This window comes from Tachypleus tridentatus, chromosome 9 (assembly GCF_004210375.1).
Source record: "Tachypleus tridentatus isolate NWPU-2018 chromosome 9, ASM421037v1, whole genome shotgun sequence".
Classification (NCBI taxonomy): Eukaryota; Metazoa; Arthropoda; class Merostomata; order Xiphosura; family Limulidae; genus Tachypleus; species Tachypleus tridentatus.
In genome coordinates this window covers 4,210,300-4,225,234 of record NC_134833.1, presented here as the reverse complement: position 1 = coordinate 4,225,234, position 14,935 = coordinate 4,210,300, and the positions used below count along the sequence as shown (strand labels likewise).

General features: G+C 33.3%; 1 protein-coding gene across 11 annotated transcripts in view; it reads right to left on the bottom strand.

The window, feature by feature from the left end:
• Positions 1-237: 237 nt before the first annotated feature.
• LOC143224688 (uncharacterized) overlaps positions 238-14,935 on the bottom strand; it is a 57,345-nt gene continuing 42,647 nt past the window's right edge. For 9 of the 11 annotated variants that reach the window (XM_076452865.1, XM_076452863.1, XM_076452861.1 and 6 more), the window contains 9 exons: positions 12,216-12,287; positions 11,869-12,023; positions 9,516-9,651; positions 8,787-8,860; positions 6,092-6,237; positions 2,570-2,696; positions 1,664-1,816; positions 947-1,098; positions 238-394 (listed from right to left, as the gene is read on the bottom strand). In XM_076452865.1, the coding sequence (XP_076308980.1) occupies positions 1,041-1,098; positions 1,664-1,816; positions 2,570-2,696; positions 6,092-6,237; positions 8,787-8,860; positions 9,516-9,651; positions 11,869-12,023; positions 12,216-12,287 (921 nt within the window). In that variant the 3' untranslated portion in view covers positions 238-394; positions 947-1,040. Of the gene's footprint in view, positions 395-946; positions 1,099-1,663; positions 1,817-2,569; positions 2,697-6,091; positions 6,238-8,786; positions 8,861-9,515; positions 9,652-11,868; positions 12,024-12,215; positions 12,288-14,935 lie in introns of those variants that run through there. The other 2 variants (XM_076452870.1, XM_076452871.1) reach the window with 2 other exon arrangements.

Below are 14,935 nucleotides of genomic sequence, written 5' to 3'. Positions count from 1 at the left end.
TTCATATACATTTTTACTGCCCTTTACAGTAAAAGGGCAGTCTGTTGCTACTAACTTTGAATAGTCTGTAGGTACTAATTTAATCTTCTGAGTTACTATGTTTAACTACATTATACATATGTTAATAACTGATAGATGGGTTTATATACATTTTTACTGCCCCCATTTTAATAACAAAACATTAATATCCTCTACAAGTTCTTAACAATAACTGCTTATATCTGTTTACAGCTAAACTTACTTATTGTCTTTGTCTCCATTACTCATTAAAGGATGCTCTGTAGTGGCATTCAACATCTGTTGCTCCTGAACACTTGCAGGTAGTGGTAAGGATGTTAGAACATCTGATATGATTTTACTTTGTTTTTCTGGTAACCTGGTTGCTGGATTTTGCCTTATTGAAAAATAAAAAGTTTTTAATTTTCTAAAGTAATTAAATGCCTTTATTGCAAAACATAAGCACACACACAAACCCATCTGAGAACAGTCATGGAAGATAAATCACAGAGAAACACTCCTTTCTCGAACTGAGGAAATATTAGTTAAAAGTACTTTAAAGCAAATTTACAATACAGATAAATATACCCTGTGGTGAATTAAATATAGCGTTACATTCTGTTGCTACTAATTTTGAAGAGTCTGAAGGTCCTTATTCATTCTTCTGAGTTACTATGTTTAACTACATTATACAAATGTTAATAACTGATAGATGGGTTCATACACATTTTCACTGCCCCTTTTACAATCTGTTGCTACTAGTTTTGAAGAGTCTGTAGATACTAATTTAATCTTCTGTGTTACTTTGTTTATCTACATTATACAAATGTTAATAACTAATAGAAGGGTTTATATACACTTTTACTGCCCCCATTTTAATAACAAAACATTAATATCCTCTACAAGTTCTTAACAATAACTGCTTATATCTGTTTACAGCTAAACTTACTTATTGTCTTTGTCTCCATTACTCATTAAAGGATGCTCTGTAGTGGCATTCGACATCTGTTGCTCCTGAACACTTGCAGGTAGTGGTAAGGATGTTAGAACATCTGATATGATTTTACTTTGTTTTCTGGTAACCTGGTTGCTGGATTTTGCCTTATTGAAAAATAAAAGTTTAAAAGTTTTAATTTTCTAAAGTAATTGAATAATTAAATGCCTTTATTGCAAAACATAAGCACACACACAAACCCATCTGACAACAGTCATGGAAGATAAATCACAGAGAAACACTCCTTTCTAGAACTGAGGAAATAAGTTTAAATTACTTTAAATGAAATTTACAATACAGATAAATATACCCTGTGGTGAATTACATATAGCGTTACATTATGTTGCTACTGGTTTTAAAGAGTCTGAAGGTCCTTATTCATTCTTCTGAGTTACTATGTTTAACTACATTATGCATATGTTAATAACCAAAAGATGGGTTCATATACATTTTCACTGCCCCTTTTTACAATCTGTTACTTCTAGTTTTGAAGAGTCTGTAGGTACTAATTGATTCTTCTGCGTTAATATGTTTAACTACATTATACAAATGTTAATAACTAATAAATGGATTTATATACATTTTTACTGCCCCCATTTTAATAACAAAACATTAATAACCTCTACAAGTTCTTAACAATAACTGCTTATATCTGTTTACAGCTAAACTTACTTATTGTCTTTGTCTCCATTACTCATTAAAGGATGCTCTGTAGTGGCATTCGACATCTGTTGCTCCTGAACACTTGCAGGTAGTGGTAAGGATGTTAGAACATCTGATATGATTTGACTTTGTTTTTCTGGTAACCTGGTTGCTGGATTTTGCCTTATTGAAAAATAAAAAGTTTAAAAGTTTTTAATTTTCTAAAGTAATTGAGTAATTAAATGCCTTTATTGCAAAACATAAGCACACACACAAACCCATCTGAGAACAGTCATGGAAGATAAATCACAGAGAAACACTCCTTTCTAGAACTGAGGAAATAAGTTTAAATTACTTTAAATGAAATTTACAATACAGATAAATATACCCTGTGGTGAATTAAATATAGCATTATATTATGTTGCTACTGGTTTTGAAGGGTCTGTAGGTACTAATTCATTCTTCTGCATTACTATGTTTAACTATATTATTCATATGTTAATAACTAAAAGATGGGTTCATATACATTTTCACTGCCCCCTTTACATTCTGTTGCTACTAGTTTTGAAGAGTCTGTAGGTCCTTATTCATTCTTCTGAGTTACTATGTTCAACTACATTATACAAATGTTAATAACTGATAGATGGGTTCATACACATTTTACTGCCCTTACATTCTGTTGGTACTAGTTTTGAAGAATCTGTAGGTACTAATTTAATATTCTGTGTTACTATGTTTAACTACATTATACAAACTACTTTTGAAGAGTCTGTAGATACTAATTTAATCTTCTGTGTTACTATGTTTAACTACATTAGACATATGTTAATAACTGATAGATGGGTTCATATACATTTTTACTTCCCCTTTAATAACAAAACACTAATATGCTCTACAAGTTGTGAACAGGTTATATCTGTTTACAGCAAAACCTACTTATTGTCTTTGTCTCCACTACTCATTAAAGGATGCTCTGTAGTGGCATTTGACATCTGTTGCTGCTGATCACTTGCAGGTAGCGGTAAGGATGTTACAACATCTGATACGATGGGGTTAGAGGTTTCTAAAATACAACCAAAGTAAATTGTGAGATCTAAATACTTACATCTGGTTATTCCAAGTAACCTACAAAATGATCAAACAAGTTTTTCTGCAATAAGAAAATGTAAAAAATGAAACTAAAAATAACACAAACCAGTTAATATTTAGTCAACATTCCTTAGGTTTCAGTATTGTTTCACATCGATGTTATAAGCTTTCAAATGAGCTTGTACAGATATTCCTAAGTGATTGCCTGTTATCCTTCGAGTACTTCAAAAAGTTTATCTTCCATGTTTAGCTTGTGGTCTTTCATTAATTGGTGTATCACAGCCTATACATTTTCAATCAGATTGATATCGTGTGATTGCCCTCACCAAACCATAGCATTGATTGTCTTATTTCTAGCTTTCAACGACTCCATAACTACAGAGAAACTTGTTTGATCCTTTTGTGGACTAACTGAATTAATAATATCTAAGAAACTACAGAAGGAATAACATTTTTTATGAGAATATGTAACTAAAATCATGAAAAGTTTGGGTAGTTACAAAAGCTAAATGTTAAAATTAGGATTTGAGATATTTGAACAGATTTCATCAAGGTGTTTTAAATACATATAGTTTTACATATTTCTGTGTTACCTAATGAAAGACAAACAATGTTTTCAAAAGGGGCCACTTTTGTCCACCCTCTGTAGTTAATTCTCACAGCATTTAGAAATTCATCTGCCTTAAACAGTTTTGTCAGAAAACTAATTAAACTGTAGTTGTTTCTTTATTGTATACTAAAAAGATTATCACATGCAAGCTTTTATCCTGAGATACAGAAAGACAATGTGAACAGCCAATTTTACATAGAATATATTACAAAGTGAAATAAGTTGTATTAACATTTAATCTAGACTATAATATAAAGTGAAACAGAACAAACTGTACAAACATGAACAACTTATTCCATACAGAATATATGTATTTTGTAATCTAGACTATAATATAAAGTGAAACAGAACAAACTGTACAAACAAGAACAACTTATTCCACACAGAATATATGTATTTTGTAATCTAGACTATAATATAAAGTGAAACAGAACAAACTGTACAAACATGAACAACTTATTCCACACAGAATATATGTATTTTGTAATCTAGAGTATAATATAAAGTGAAACAGAACAAACTGTACAAACATGAACAACTTATTCCACACAGAATATGTATTTTGTAATCTAGAGTATAATATAAAGTGAAACAGAACAAACTGTACAAAAAAGAACAACTTATTCCACACAGAATATATGTATTTTGTAATCTAGAGTATAATATAAAGTGAAACAGAACAAACTGTACAAACAAGAACAACTTATTCCACACAGAATATATGTATTTTGTAATCTAGAGTATAATATAAAGTGAAACAGAACAAACAGTACAAACAACTTATTCCACACAGAATATGTATTTTGTAATCTAGAGTATAATATAAAGTGAAACAGAACAAACTATACAAACATGAACAACTTATTCCACACAGAATATGTATTTTGTAATCTAGAGTATAATTTAAAGTGAAACAGAACATACTGTACAAACATGAACAGCTTATTCCACACAGAATATATGTATTTTGTAATGTAGAGTACACTTTAATGTGAAAAAGAACAAACTGTACAAACATGAACAGCTAATTTCATACAGAATATATGTATTTTGTAATCTAGAATATAATTTAAAGTGAAAAAGTACAAACTGTACTAATATTAACAGCTAGTTTCATACAGGATACATTAAAGTGATATAAGTTGTATTAACATGAATACCTAATGGTATTCCAGTGTATATTTTCCAATACTACATTCTGTAGTAACCCTAACTGAATCATAGAACATCCTTCAAGTGTTCAGTGCACACCTACATACAAAATGTTAATAATGTATCAAATAAATACACTTATGTACTACATGACTGAATACAAAAATAAACTTTCTGATAAACAATAAAAAATTTTTATACATCTTCCAAAAAACAGTCAACAAGTAACAGAAAATGTCACAACAGAGAATGATAAAAATATATCAAACTGTAGGTTTTTCTTTAAGTAAAAACTATTTACTATTGAGTAAGTTTGATCTATATTTTATGCAACTTAAACATTTCCACTATCCAAAAACTAAAATCAAGGTATGTCAGAGACACTGGACAGAACTAATGTTATTCCAAAGCATATGTTACAAAATGACACATTGTATTAATACGAATAGCTATATGGCTCAATATACTAGATCAAAACTACTTTTTACATGAAATCAGCAAGTCAGGTAACAACTAGAGCCAATACAAAGTAGAACATTCATCACTTTTTGACACATTTTATAGGTAGTATAATACCACTTAAAACTGATTGTCAGATCATAAAGACTTGATCAGAAAGACTTTTATTGTAATTAGTGTTCCAACAATGGTAAGTAAAGTGCAGGGTCTTTTAAGATCAGAATCCATGAAGAGTAGCAGTAGATAAACAATGGACAAGAACCAACAGCTAATATCACTCATAACTTAAAAGGAGGTAAAAAAAGTTGTCCTACAAATTACACTATGTAAGAAAATTTTTACTTTTTCTTGTTCCTGGGCAAAAAGTGTTTTTCCCAATTGCTTATGCCTAAAGAAAATGGAAAAAACCTATTTTTCTTTTCAAACTTTGCTTTTGTGAACCTGGGTAATGAAATTTTCAAAGTTACCCATTTTCCAGAACATTTCAGAAAGATTCAGTGCTGAGTAGCTGATAGAGAATTTTCTCAAACTTTCTATAGTAATACATACACACACACACACAGGAGCTCACCATTTCAGTTTAGTTCTAGCTGCCTAAGTGAACACAAACCTATCTGATTTTATTAGAGACTGCGTCAAGAAGCTGCAAGCATTCTCTAGATGCATTCTGCTATGTATGTGACTAATTTATTCAGACAAGAGTGAAAAAGTACTCTGTGACAGCATCTGCTAAATGTGTGAAGCCAAAAAGGCATATTTTGGCATGCCTGTCGGGGATCAAGACAAACCCTAAAACACCTTATTTTACCTGTAAAAAAACTCTAGAAGGAAAGATGGACAATTTTTGCTTGCTTAAATAGTAAGATTTTATATTATACAAATTTTAGACCTTTTAAAATTTAAATATTTTTTAATTATTTGTTTTTCAAATTTTCAATAGTATAGAAAAATATCACAAAATTATTTGCATGAACCTCTTACACATTAGTTGTGGATGAAATAAATTTATTCTTCATAATAATTTTATTTTGCTCTTTTGCAGGATGGTAGAGAAGGGAAAAGAGAGCCATGAAGTTCACTATTCCAAGAATCTATACAAATATTTACTATTCATCTCTTTCTTTATATAATAAAATCAAGATACTAACCTGTACTCACTTTACACTCAAGCAATGGAGAGAGACTATCATCTTCACTATCTTCTTCATGGCAAGGTAAGGGAGAACTTAAATTTACATCCAACTCTAACTGAAGATGTTGTACATAACATTCATTACAAACACGAGCCCTTTGACTAGAAAATTAAAATAAATATGATATTGAATCATTGGTAATTTTCAGACACAAACAGAAAAACTATTCCAATAAAAAGTTCAATACATTAAAATAAAACTTCAGCAAGAAGTTTTGTTAACAATATTTAAAAGTGTTCACACGGACGGATACAGCCGGCCTTGTTAGTGTTCACACGGACGGATACAGCCGGCCTTGTTAGTGTTCACACGGACGGATACAGCCGGCCTTGTTAGTGTTCACACGGACGGATACAGCCGCCTTGTTAGTGTTCACACGGACGGATACAGCCGCCTTGTTAGTGTTCACACGGACGGATACAGCCGGCCTTGTTAGTGTTCACACGGACGGATACAGCCGCCTTGTTAGTGTTCACACGGACGGATACAGCCGCCTTGTTAGTGTTCACACGGACGGATACAGCCGGCCTTGTTAGTGTTCACACGACGGATACAGCGGCCTTGTTAGTGTTCACACGGACGGATACAGCCGCCTTGTTAGTGTTCACACGGACGGATACAGCCGCCTTGTTAGTGTTCACACGGACGGATACAGCCGGCCTTGTTAGTGTTCACACGGACGGATACAGCCGCCTTGTTAGTGTTCACACGGACGGATACAGCCGCCTTGTTAGTGTTCACACGGACGGATACAGCCGGCCTTGTTAGTGTTCACACGGACGGATACAGCCGGCCTTGTTAGTGTTCACACGGACGGATACAGCCGGCCTTGTTAGTGTTCACACGGACGGATACAGCCGGCCTTGTTAGTGTTCACACGGACGGATACAGCCGGCCTTGTTAGTGTTCACACGGACGGATACAGCCGCCTTGTTAGTGTTCACACGACGGATACAGCCGGCCTTGTTAGTGTTCACACGGACGGATACAGCCGCCTTGTTAGTGTTCACACGGACGGACACAGCCGGTCTTGTTAGTGTTCACACGGACGGATACAGCCGGTCTTGTTAGTGTTCACACGGACGGATACAGCCGGTCTTGTTAGTGTTCACACGGACGGATACAGCCGGTCTTGTTAGTGTTCACACGGACAAATACACAGTCTTGTTAGTGTTCACACGGACAAATACACAGTCTTGTTAGTGTTCACACAGACGAATGCAACTAGTCTTGTTAGTGTTCACACAGACGAATACAACTAGTCTTGTTAACAAAGTGTTCACACAGAAGGATACAGACAGTCTTGTTAGTGTTCACACAGAAGGATACAGACAGTCTTGTTAGTGTTCACACAGACAAATACAACTAGTCTTGTTAACAAAGTGTTCACACAGATGGATACAGCTAGGTATCAATTTAAGAACTAATCCATACTGTTAAATAATAATCACAACTTAGAATGTGGACTATCTTGTAGAAATTGCCATGTAGTTATTCACAAGCTAGATATTTTAATAACAAAGTCTGACTTGCTTAAAATTAAACTGTAAATATTACATATAAACAAGATCCTAGTAACATAAGCAACAAAAGTGGTGACTACTGAACTGGACAATATAATCAACTACCTACAAACAGCAGTAACAACTTTCACATAACCTGATTAATCAAGTTTCTGATGGTTACATTTTCAATTATTTCATCAAGTGATGAACTACTAAAAGTTATAATTCAGCTGGTTGTTATAAAATTGAGGTTTTAGACTGTTTGATTATTTCAACTATCCAAGTAATTGAAATGTTTGTTGCTAAGAAGCCACATAATAGGTTATTTGTATTATACACAATTTCAACTTTCGTTTAAGATGTTTTTCACTTCATGTTTGTTCAGCTTTAATGATTCAGGTTGGGGATCTCAGATTTGATTCCCAGTTGCAAAATTGCTCATCCACTCTTTCTTATGGTAAAAATTACTAATGTAAATTGCAGACTAGAGAAAATCATAGTGTCACTAAGTTATTTTTAAATCTTGAAATGCAGGGCAGAAAGCAACTTGCTGATAGTACCCACTATCAACTTATTTTATTTTTGAACTAAGGATTAGAAGGAAAGAAACTGACTGGAAGAACCCTCACAAACTTATTTTTTCTTTTCAACTACTGATTAAAAGAAAAGAAACTGACTGCCAACACCTACCAACAACTAATTTTTTTTAAACTAATAATTAGATAGAAAGCAACTGACTGGTAGCACCTACCACCAACTTACTTTTTCACCTTTTTGAAATACTTCATTAGACAGAAAGAATCTGATTGTAGTACCCGCCACCAACTTATTTTTTATCTTTCTGAAGTACTAATGAATGTTCAAACTTACAAAATCAATAAAAGATACACAGTTCAATGAAATTAACAAACTGCATTTTGGATTAAAAATAAAATCAATATTTGAGTTGTAATGAAACCATCTGATTGGATTATAAAAACTTAGCTTCTGCTGTAGTATTATGAGAATTCCTTTACCCTAAAGTTTAGTGAAATGCGAGTAACCTGAGGAGTTCGGCCTTATGTGGGCTCAGCTGATACATTTCACAAACCTGAATAAAATATGTAGTACATGACTGCATGGTTAGCGCACAATTAAAACATTACCTGCTTGCTGTTGTCATCATCCAGTTGTTGGCACAGATGTGACAAAAAATACGCCCACAAAGACGACAGTGATGCTGTCAAAAGTGAAACAAAGTCTGATAAATAAAAATACAACCACAAATGCACCAATGATGCTGTAGACACTACAACCTTATAGGTAGAAACATAGCCTCCAAGGCAACAAAAAAAGGTTATATGAAAATTAGTGTAAGGTTACTTATTTAACACAACTTTTATATTCTCAGCTGTATACTTTGCATACTGAACCTACTTAAGAGATAACACAAAGTCTTCTAATACAAGTTACAGAAACACTACATGTTTGTATCTAGGAGCAGTGTGTTGCATTAAGATTACGATTTTAAAACTACAAACATTTGAAATGAGTATCTAATACAGAAAGTTACCATTAAAAACTGCACTACACTGCTATGAACCTTGGAAATACTCCACACTACTTCTTGATAATGAGAAACCCACTTGAAGTAAAAATGTATTCTCAAGACAGTTGGTATGGATATTTTAATTAAAACAGAGAACATTTCAACCTTCTTAGGTCATCTTCAGGTCAAAACATTGTCCTGTATTTTATTTTAATTAGTTTTAATACCCATATATCAGCTGTCTTGAGAATATATTTTTACTACAAACCATTATTAAATATTCTATTCATAAACCACGCTACAAGTTATCTATTTGTGCTTCATTAATATAACACTTTTAATATACCTTCCTCACTGTGAGGGAGAAAGCTGTTTTACATCCTAAACAGTTTGGCACTTCCTGATCTGCCATCCACCGATCTGTTGCTTGGACACATTGCAAGTGTAAATGGTAGGCTTTCTTCCATAGCAAGTCTTTTTCTCTAAAGTATTATACAAACCATATCAAGTTAAACCTTTCTAGGGTCCAAAAATAGACCATCTTTGAATACCTATAGTGTAATGTAAATCTTATTTAAGTTCTCTATTACAGAGCCGTGAATAAATAAAGATAACACAGTCATTGTCTGTTTAAATTCAAACCTCTGGAAGATAATTACAGTATATAAACCATCCTTTCAAAGTCATAAATGAATAACTCAAGAGTAAAATAAAACTCATAAGTAGAATTGTTTCTTTTAGAATTTCATGCAAAGTTACACAAGGGCTATCTGCACTAGCCAGTCCATAATGTAGCACTGTAAGGCAGCTAGTCATCACCACCCACAGCCAATTCTTGAACTACTCTTACCAATGCATAGTGGGATGGCCATAACATTATAACACCCCCACACCTGAAATGGCAAGCATGTTTGGTGTAACAAGAATTCAAATCTGCGATCTTCAGATTACGAGTTGAGGGCCTTAACCACCTGGCTATGCTGGACCAAAAGTAGAATTACCTGAGTTACAATGTATATCTGGTAACAAACGACTTTGCCTTCTAATTTTGTCAAAGAAAAATATTCAGTAATTCACTGCTACGGAAAATACAGACAGCAGATTAACCCTTTCATGACAGTCAAAGGTCATGTCATTGCATTTGTTGACTTGCATTTCAAATTTTATTTAACTACTACTTTATGAATTTATGTAAATCAGTTTGGAGTCAAACTGTAGGTTATAATTCAAACTTTAATATTATATATGGGTTACTTTCTGAATTTAATAGTAAATATTGAAAAACATTTTAAATATCGATTTTAGTAAGTTCCATGGTATGTTGAAAGCAGCTCTGTTTAAAATTAGATGTTTGTGGTGTCAGAATGCTAAGTCTGTAGTTTTCATATAAATTAGGAACTCAAATTACCAACATTATGAAGATATAAAATTAGAACCTCGTATTTTTTTAGTTTGGTGAGATGTTTTATGTAGTGAATCATATATGGTGGCACTGATCCATATTTTGAAACGGTCCCTTATACACACTTATTTCAATACTTGACATGTGAATAACCACTCAACAGCTTAGAATATCCTCAGAGTAGTTTTAATCGTAAAAATACTACAACAATATCGATGAGATAAGTGATGTTTGCTCAAAGTTTCATATTTTTTAAAACCTAAATAAATCTTAGTTACTAAGCTTGATAGATTATAATGGAAGTTTATGGTATCACTGTAGTTATTTATTTAGTTTTTTGGTTAATCGAGTGTACATATAAACCCTAAAAATTGTTTCATATCTTCCTTGTTCAAAATTTTAAAGGATTTAGTAACCTATATCCAGCAACAACCTAACACAAAGGTCACAGTGATGAGAGATAATTGTTTGCTCTGCTTCTTGATTTACTGTTTTATGTTTTGAGAAAAATACATTTAATAATTTATTTCTAAATAGCAATACATATATATATATATATATATAGTAATTGAATGTGTCTGTATATTACAAAACACTAGTCCACTAAAACACAGCCAACGTCAGTTTTATATTACTGGATCCAAACGCATACCACCGCAAATTATGTAGCATTAGCTAGGCATGACTAGAATGCCAATAAAATAATAGATATAAATGTACATATACAGCATTATGAGACTTAAGCTACTTAAACATTTGCATTTTTTGCATTATGAAATGTAGTCAAACACAACACAATTTATATATTTATTTACTGATTTTTTATTATGTTTATGAGATTGATCAAGTGACAGATCCCACACAGTTAAAAGTATAGAAAATAACAAAATATGAAATCTTACTGAAAACAAATGTATTTAGAAGATCTTAGAGATTGAGATATTTGGAGCAAGTAATTTTTTTAATTGTAACATGAAATCACTTTGCATTCAGACTAGTTTTCACGAATATTTAGCAAAACGTTTTCATTAAAAAACCTGATTTTTTTGTACGCAATATACTTGTTATCTTTACTCAATGTAAACCAAATTTTGCAAAGATACACATGCTGTATCAAACGTTATAGTGCAAATACTTAACGTACACAAGTGTGTAGATGCACTTGTGTATATTACAAAGTTGTAGCAAAAGGGTTAAATCATTTACAAAATACCTAACAACAAATTACTTCAACTTTGGTTTTTCAACAGATTTTAAAGCTGTTGAGTTAATGAACTTGCTCAGTTAATTAACTTACTTAGTTAATTTAAACAGTTTCTCTGTCATAAGCTCATTATCTCCCCTCAATTGTAAAAGTTCACTAACAGTGTTTTCCAGTTGTGATTTTTGTTCTTCTAGTATTGAAAGAAATATCTTTGAAGTCTCCTTTTCACCATCAAGTTCTTTTGTTAGCTGCAAGAACAAAAATTACATTTCAATTTCCATATACAAAAGATAATGTTGCAATGAAATAGCTAAGTTTAGTACAAGTCAATATTTGTTTTTCTATTTGTAATACACATTTAAAAATCTTTTCTTAAATATCTAATGCACAATACAACTTCTCACAAGTTTTTTTATTTACATGATACATTAATAACCTACCCTTTTCACTTCCTCATTCAATGTCATGCACTCTTCTTCTCTTGTAGATAATGTAATACTGAGCTCCTCCAACTAAAAAAAAAAAAAATAGTAATTTGTATTTGTCATCATCGTACTAAAGTCTAATAGCTCTAAATTTCTCAAACACTTGTTCTTTTTACAATTCCAACTTTACACACAAACAAATTCAGGTCTGTCTAGAAGTTGTTCAAGGTGTAAACATAATACTTGGGAAACAAAGAATAAATGCCATTCTTCATTTAGAACTATTTAGTGTGTAAACCCGAGCCACAGGAACGTAAGGTGGTTTGGATCATCTAGAAAAGTTTAGTGTGTACACCACAGCCATAGGAAGGTTAGGTGTCATTATTAAATTATAAAGTTTAGTGTGTACACCACAGCCACAGGAAGGTTAGGTGTCATTATTAATTTAGACAAGTTTAGTGTGTACACCACAGCCACAGGAAGGTTAGGTGTCATTGTTCATTTAGACAAGTTTAGTGTGTACACCACAGCCACAGGAAGGTTAGGTGTCATTATTAATTTATAAAAGTTTAGTGTGTACACCACAGCCACAGGAAGGTTAGGTGTCATTATTAATTTATAAAAGTTTAGTGTGTACACCACAGCCACAGGAAGGTTAGGTGTCATTGTTAATTTAGAAAAGTTTAGTGTGTACAACCACAGCCACAGGAAGGTTAGGTGTCATTGTTAATTTAGAAAAGTTTAGTGTGTACACCACAGCCACAGGAAGGTTAGGTGTCATTGTTAATTTAGAAAAGTTTAGTGTGTACACCACAGCCACAGGAAGGTTAGATGTCATTGTTCATTTAGACAAGTTTAGTGTGTACACCACAGCCACAGGAAGGTTAGATGTCATTGTTCATTTAGACATGTTTAGTGTGTACACCACAGCCACAGGAAGGTTAGATGTCATTGTTCATTTAGACAAGTTTAGTGTGTACACCACAGCCACAGGAAGGTTAGATGTCATTGTTCATTTAGAAAAGTTTAGTGTGTACAACCACAGCCACAGGAAGGTTAGATGTCATTGTTCATTTAGAAAAGTTTAGTGTGTACACCACAGCCACAGGAAGGTTAGATGTCATTGTTCATTTAGAAAAGTTTAGTGTGTACACCACAGCCACAGGAAGGTTAGATGTCATTGTTCATTTAGAAAAGTTTAGTGTGTACACCACAGCCACAGGAAGGTTAGGTGTCATTATTAATTTATAAAAGTTTAGTGTGTACACCACAGCCACAGGAAGGTTAGGTGTCATTATTAATTTAGACAAGTTTAGTGTGTACACCACAGCCACAGGAAGGTTAGGTGTCATTATTAATTTAGACAAGTTTAGTGTGTACACCACAGCCACAGAAAGGTTAGATGTCATTGTTCATTTAGACAAGTTTAGTGTGTACACCACAGCCACAGGAAGGTTAGGTGTCATTATTAATTTATAGAAAAGTTTAGTGTACACACCACAGCCACAGGAAGGTTAGGTGTCATTGTTAATTTAGAAAAGTTTAGTGTGTACACCACAGCCACAGGAAGGTTAGGTGTCATTGTTAATTTAGAAAAGTTTAGTGTGTACACCACAGCCACAGGAAGGTTAGGTGTCATTGTTCATTTAGAAAAGTTTAGTGTGTACACCACAGCCACAGAAAGGGTAGATGTCATTGTTCATTTAGACAAGTTTAGTGTGTACACCACAGCCACAGGAAGGTTAGATGTCATTGTTAATTTAGACAAGTTTAGTGTGTACACCACAGCCACAGGAAGGTTAGGTGTCATTGTTAATTTAGAAAAGTTTAGTGTGTACACCACAGCCACAGGAAGGTTAGATGTCATTGTTCATTTAGACAAGTTTAGTGTGTACACCACAGCCACAGGAAGGTTAGATGTCATTGTTCATTTAGAAAAGTTTAGTGTGTACACCACAGCCACAGGAAGGTTAGATGTCATTGTTCATTTAGAAAAGTTTAGTGTGTACACCACAGCCACAGGAAGGTTAGATGTCATTGTTCATTTAGACAAGTTTAGTGTGTACACCACAGCCACAGGAAGGTTAGATGTCATTGTTCATTTAGAAAAGTTTAGTGTGTACACCACAGCCACAGGAAGGTTAGATGTCATTGTTCATTTAGAAAAGTTTAGTGTGTACACCACAGCCACAGGAAGGTTAGATGTCATTGTTCATTTAGAAAAGTTTAGTGTGTACACCACAGCCACAGGAAGGTTAGATGTCATTGTTCATTTAGAAAAGTTTAGTGTGTACACCACAGCCACAGGAAGGTTAGATGTCATTGTTCATTTAGAAAAGTTTAGTGTGTACACCACAGCCACAGGAAGGTTAGATGTCATTGTTCATTTAGAAAAGTTTAGTGTGTACACCACAGCCACAGGAAGGTTAGATGTCATTGTTCATTTAGACAAGTTTAGTGTGTACACCACAGCCACAGGAAGGTTAGATGTCATTGTTCATTTAGACAAGTTTAGTGTGTACACCACAGCCACAGGAAGGTTAGATGTCATTGTTCATTTAGAAAAGTTTAGTGTGTACACCACAGCCACAGGAAGGTTAGATGTCATTGTTCATTTAGAAAAGTTTAGTGTGTACACCACAGCCACAGGAAGGTTAGATGTCATTGTTCATTTAGAAAAGTTTAGTGTGTACACCACAGCCACAGGAAGGTTAGATGTCATTGTTCATTTAGAA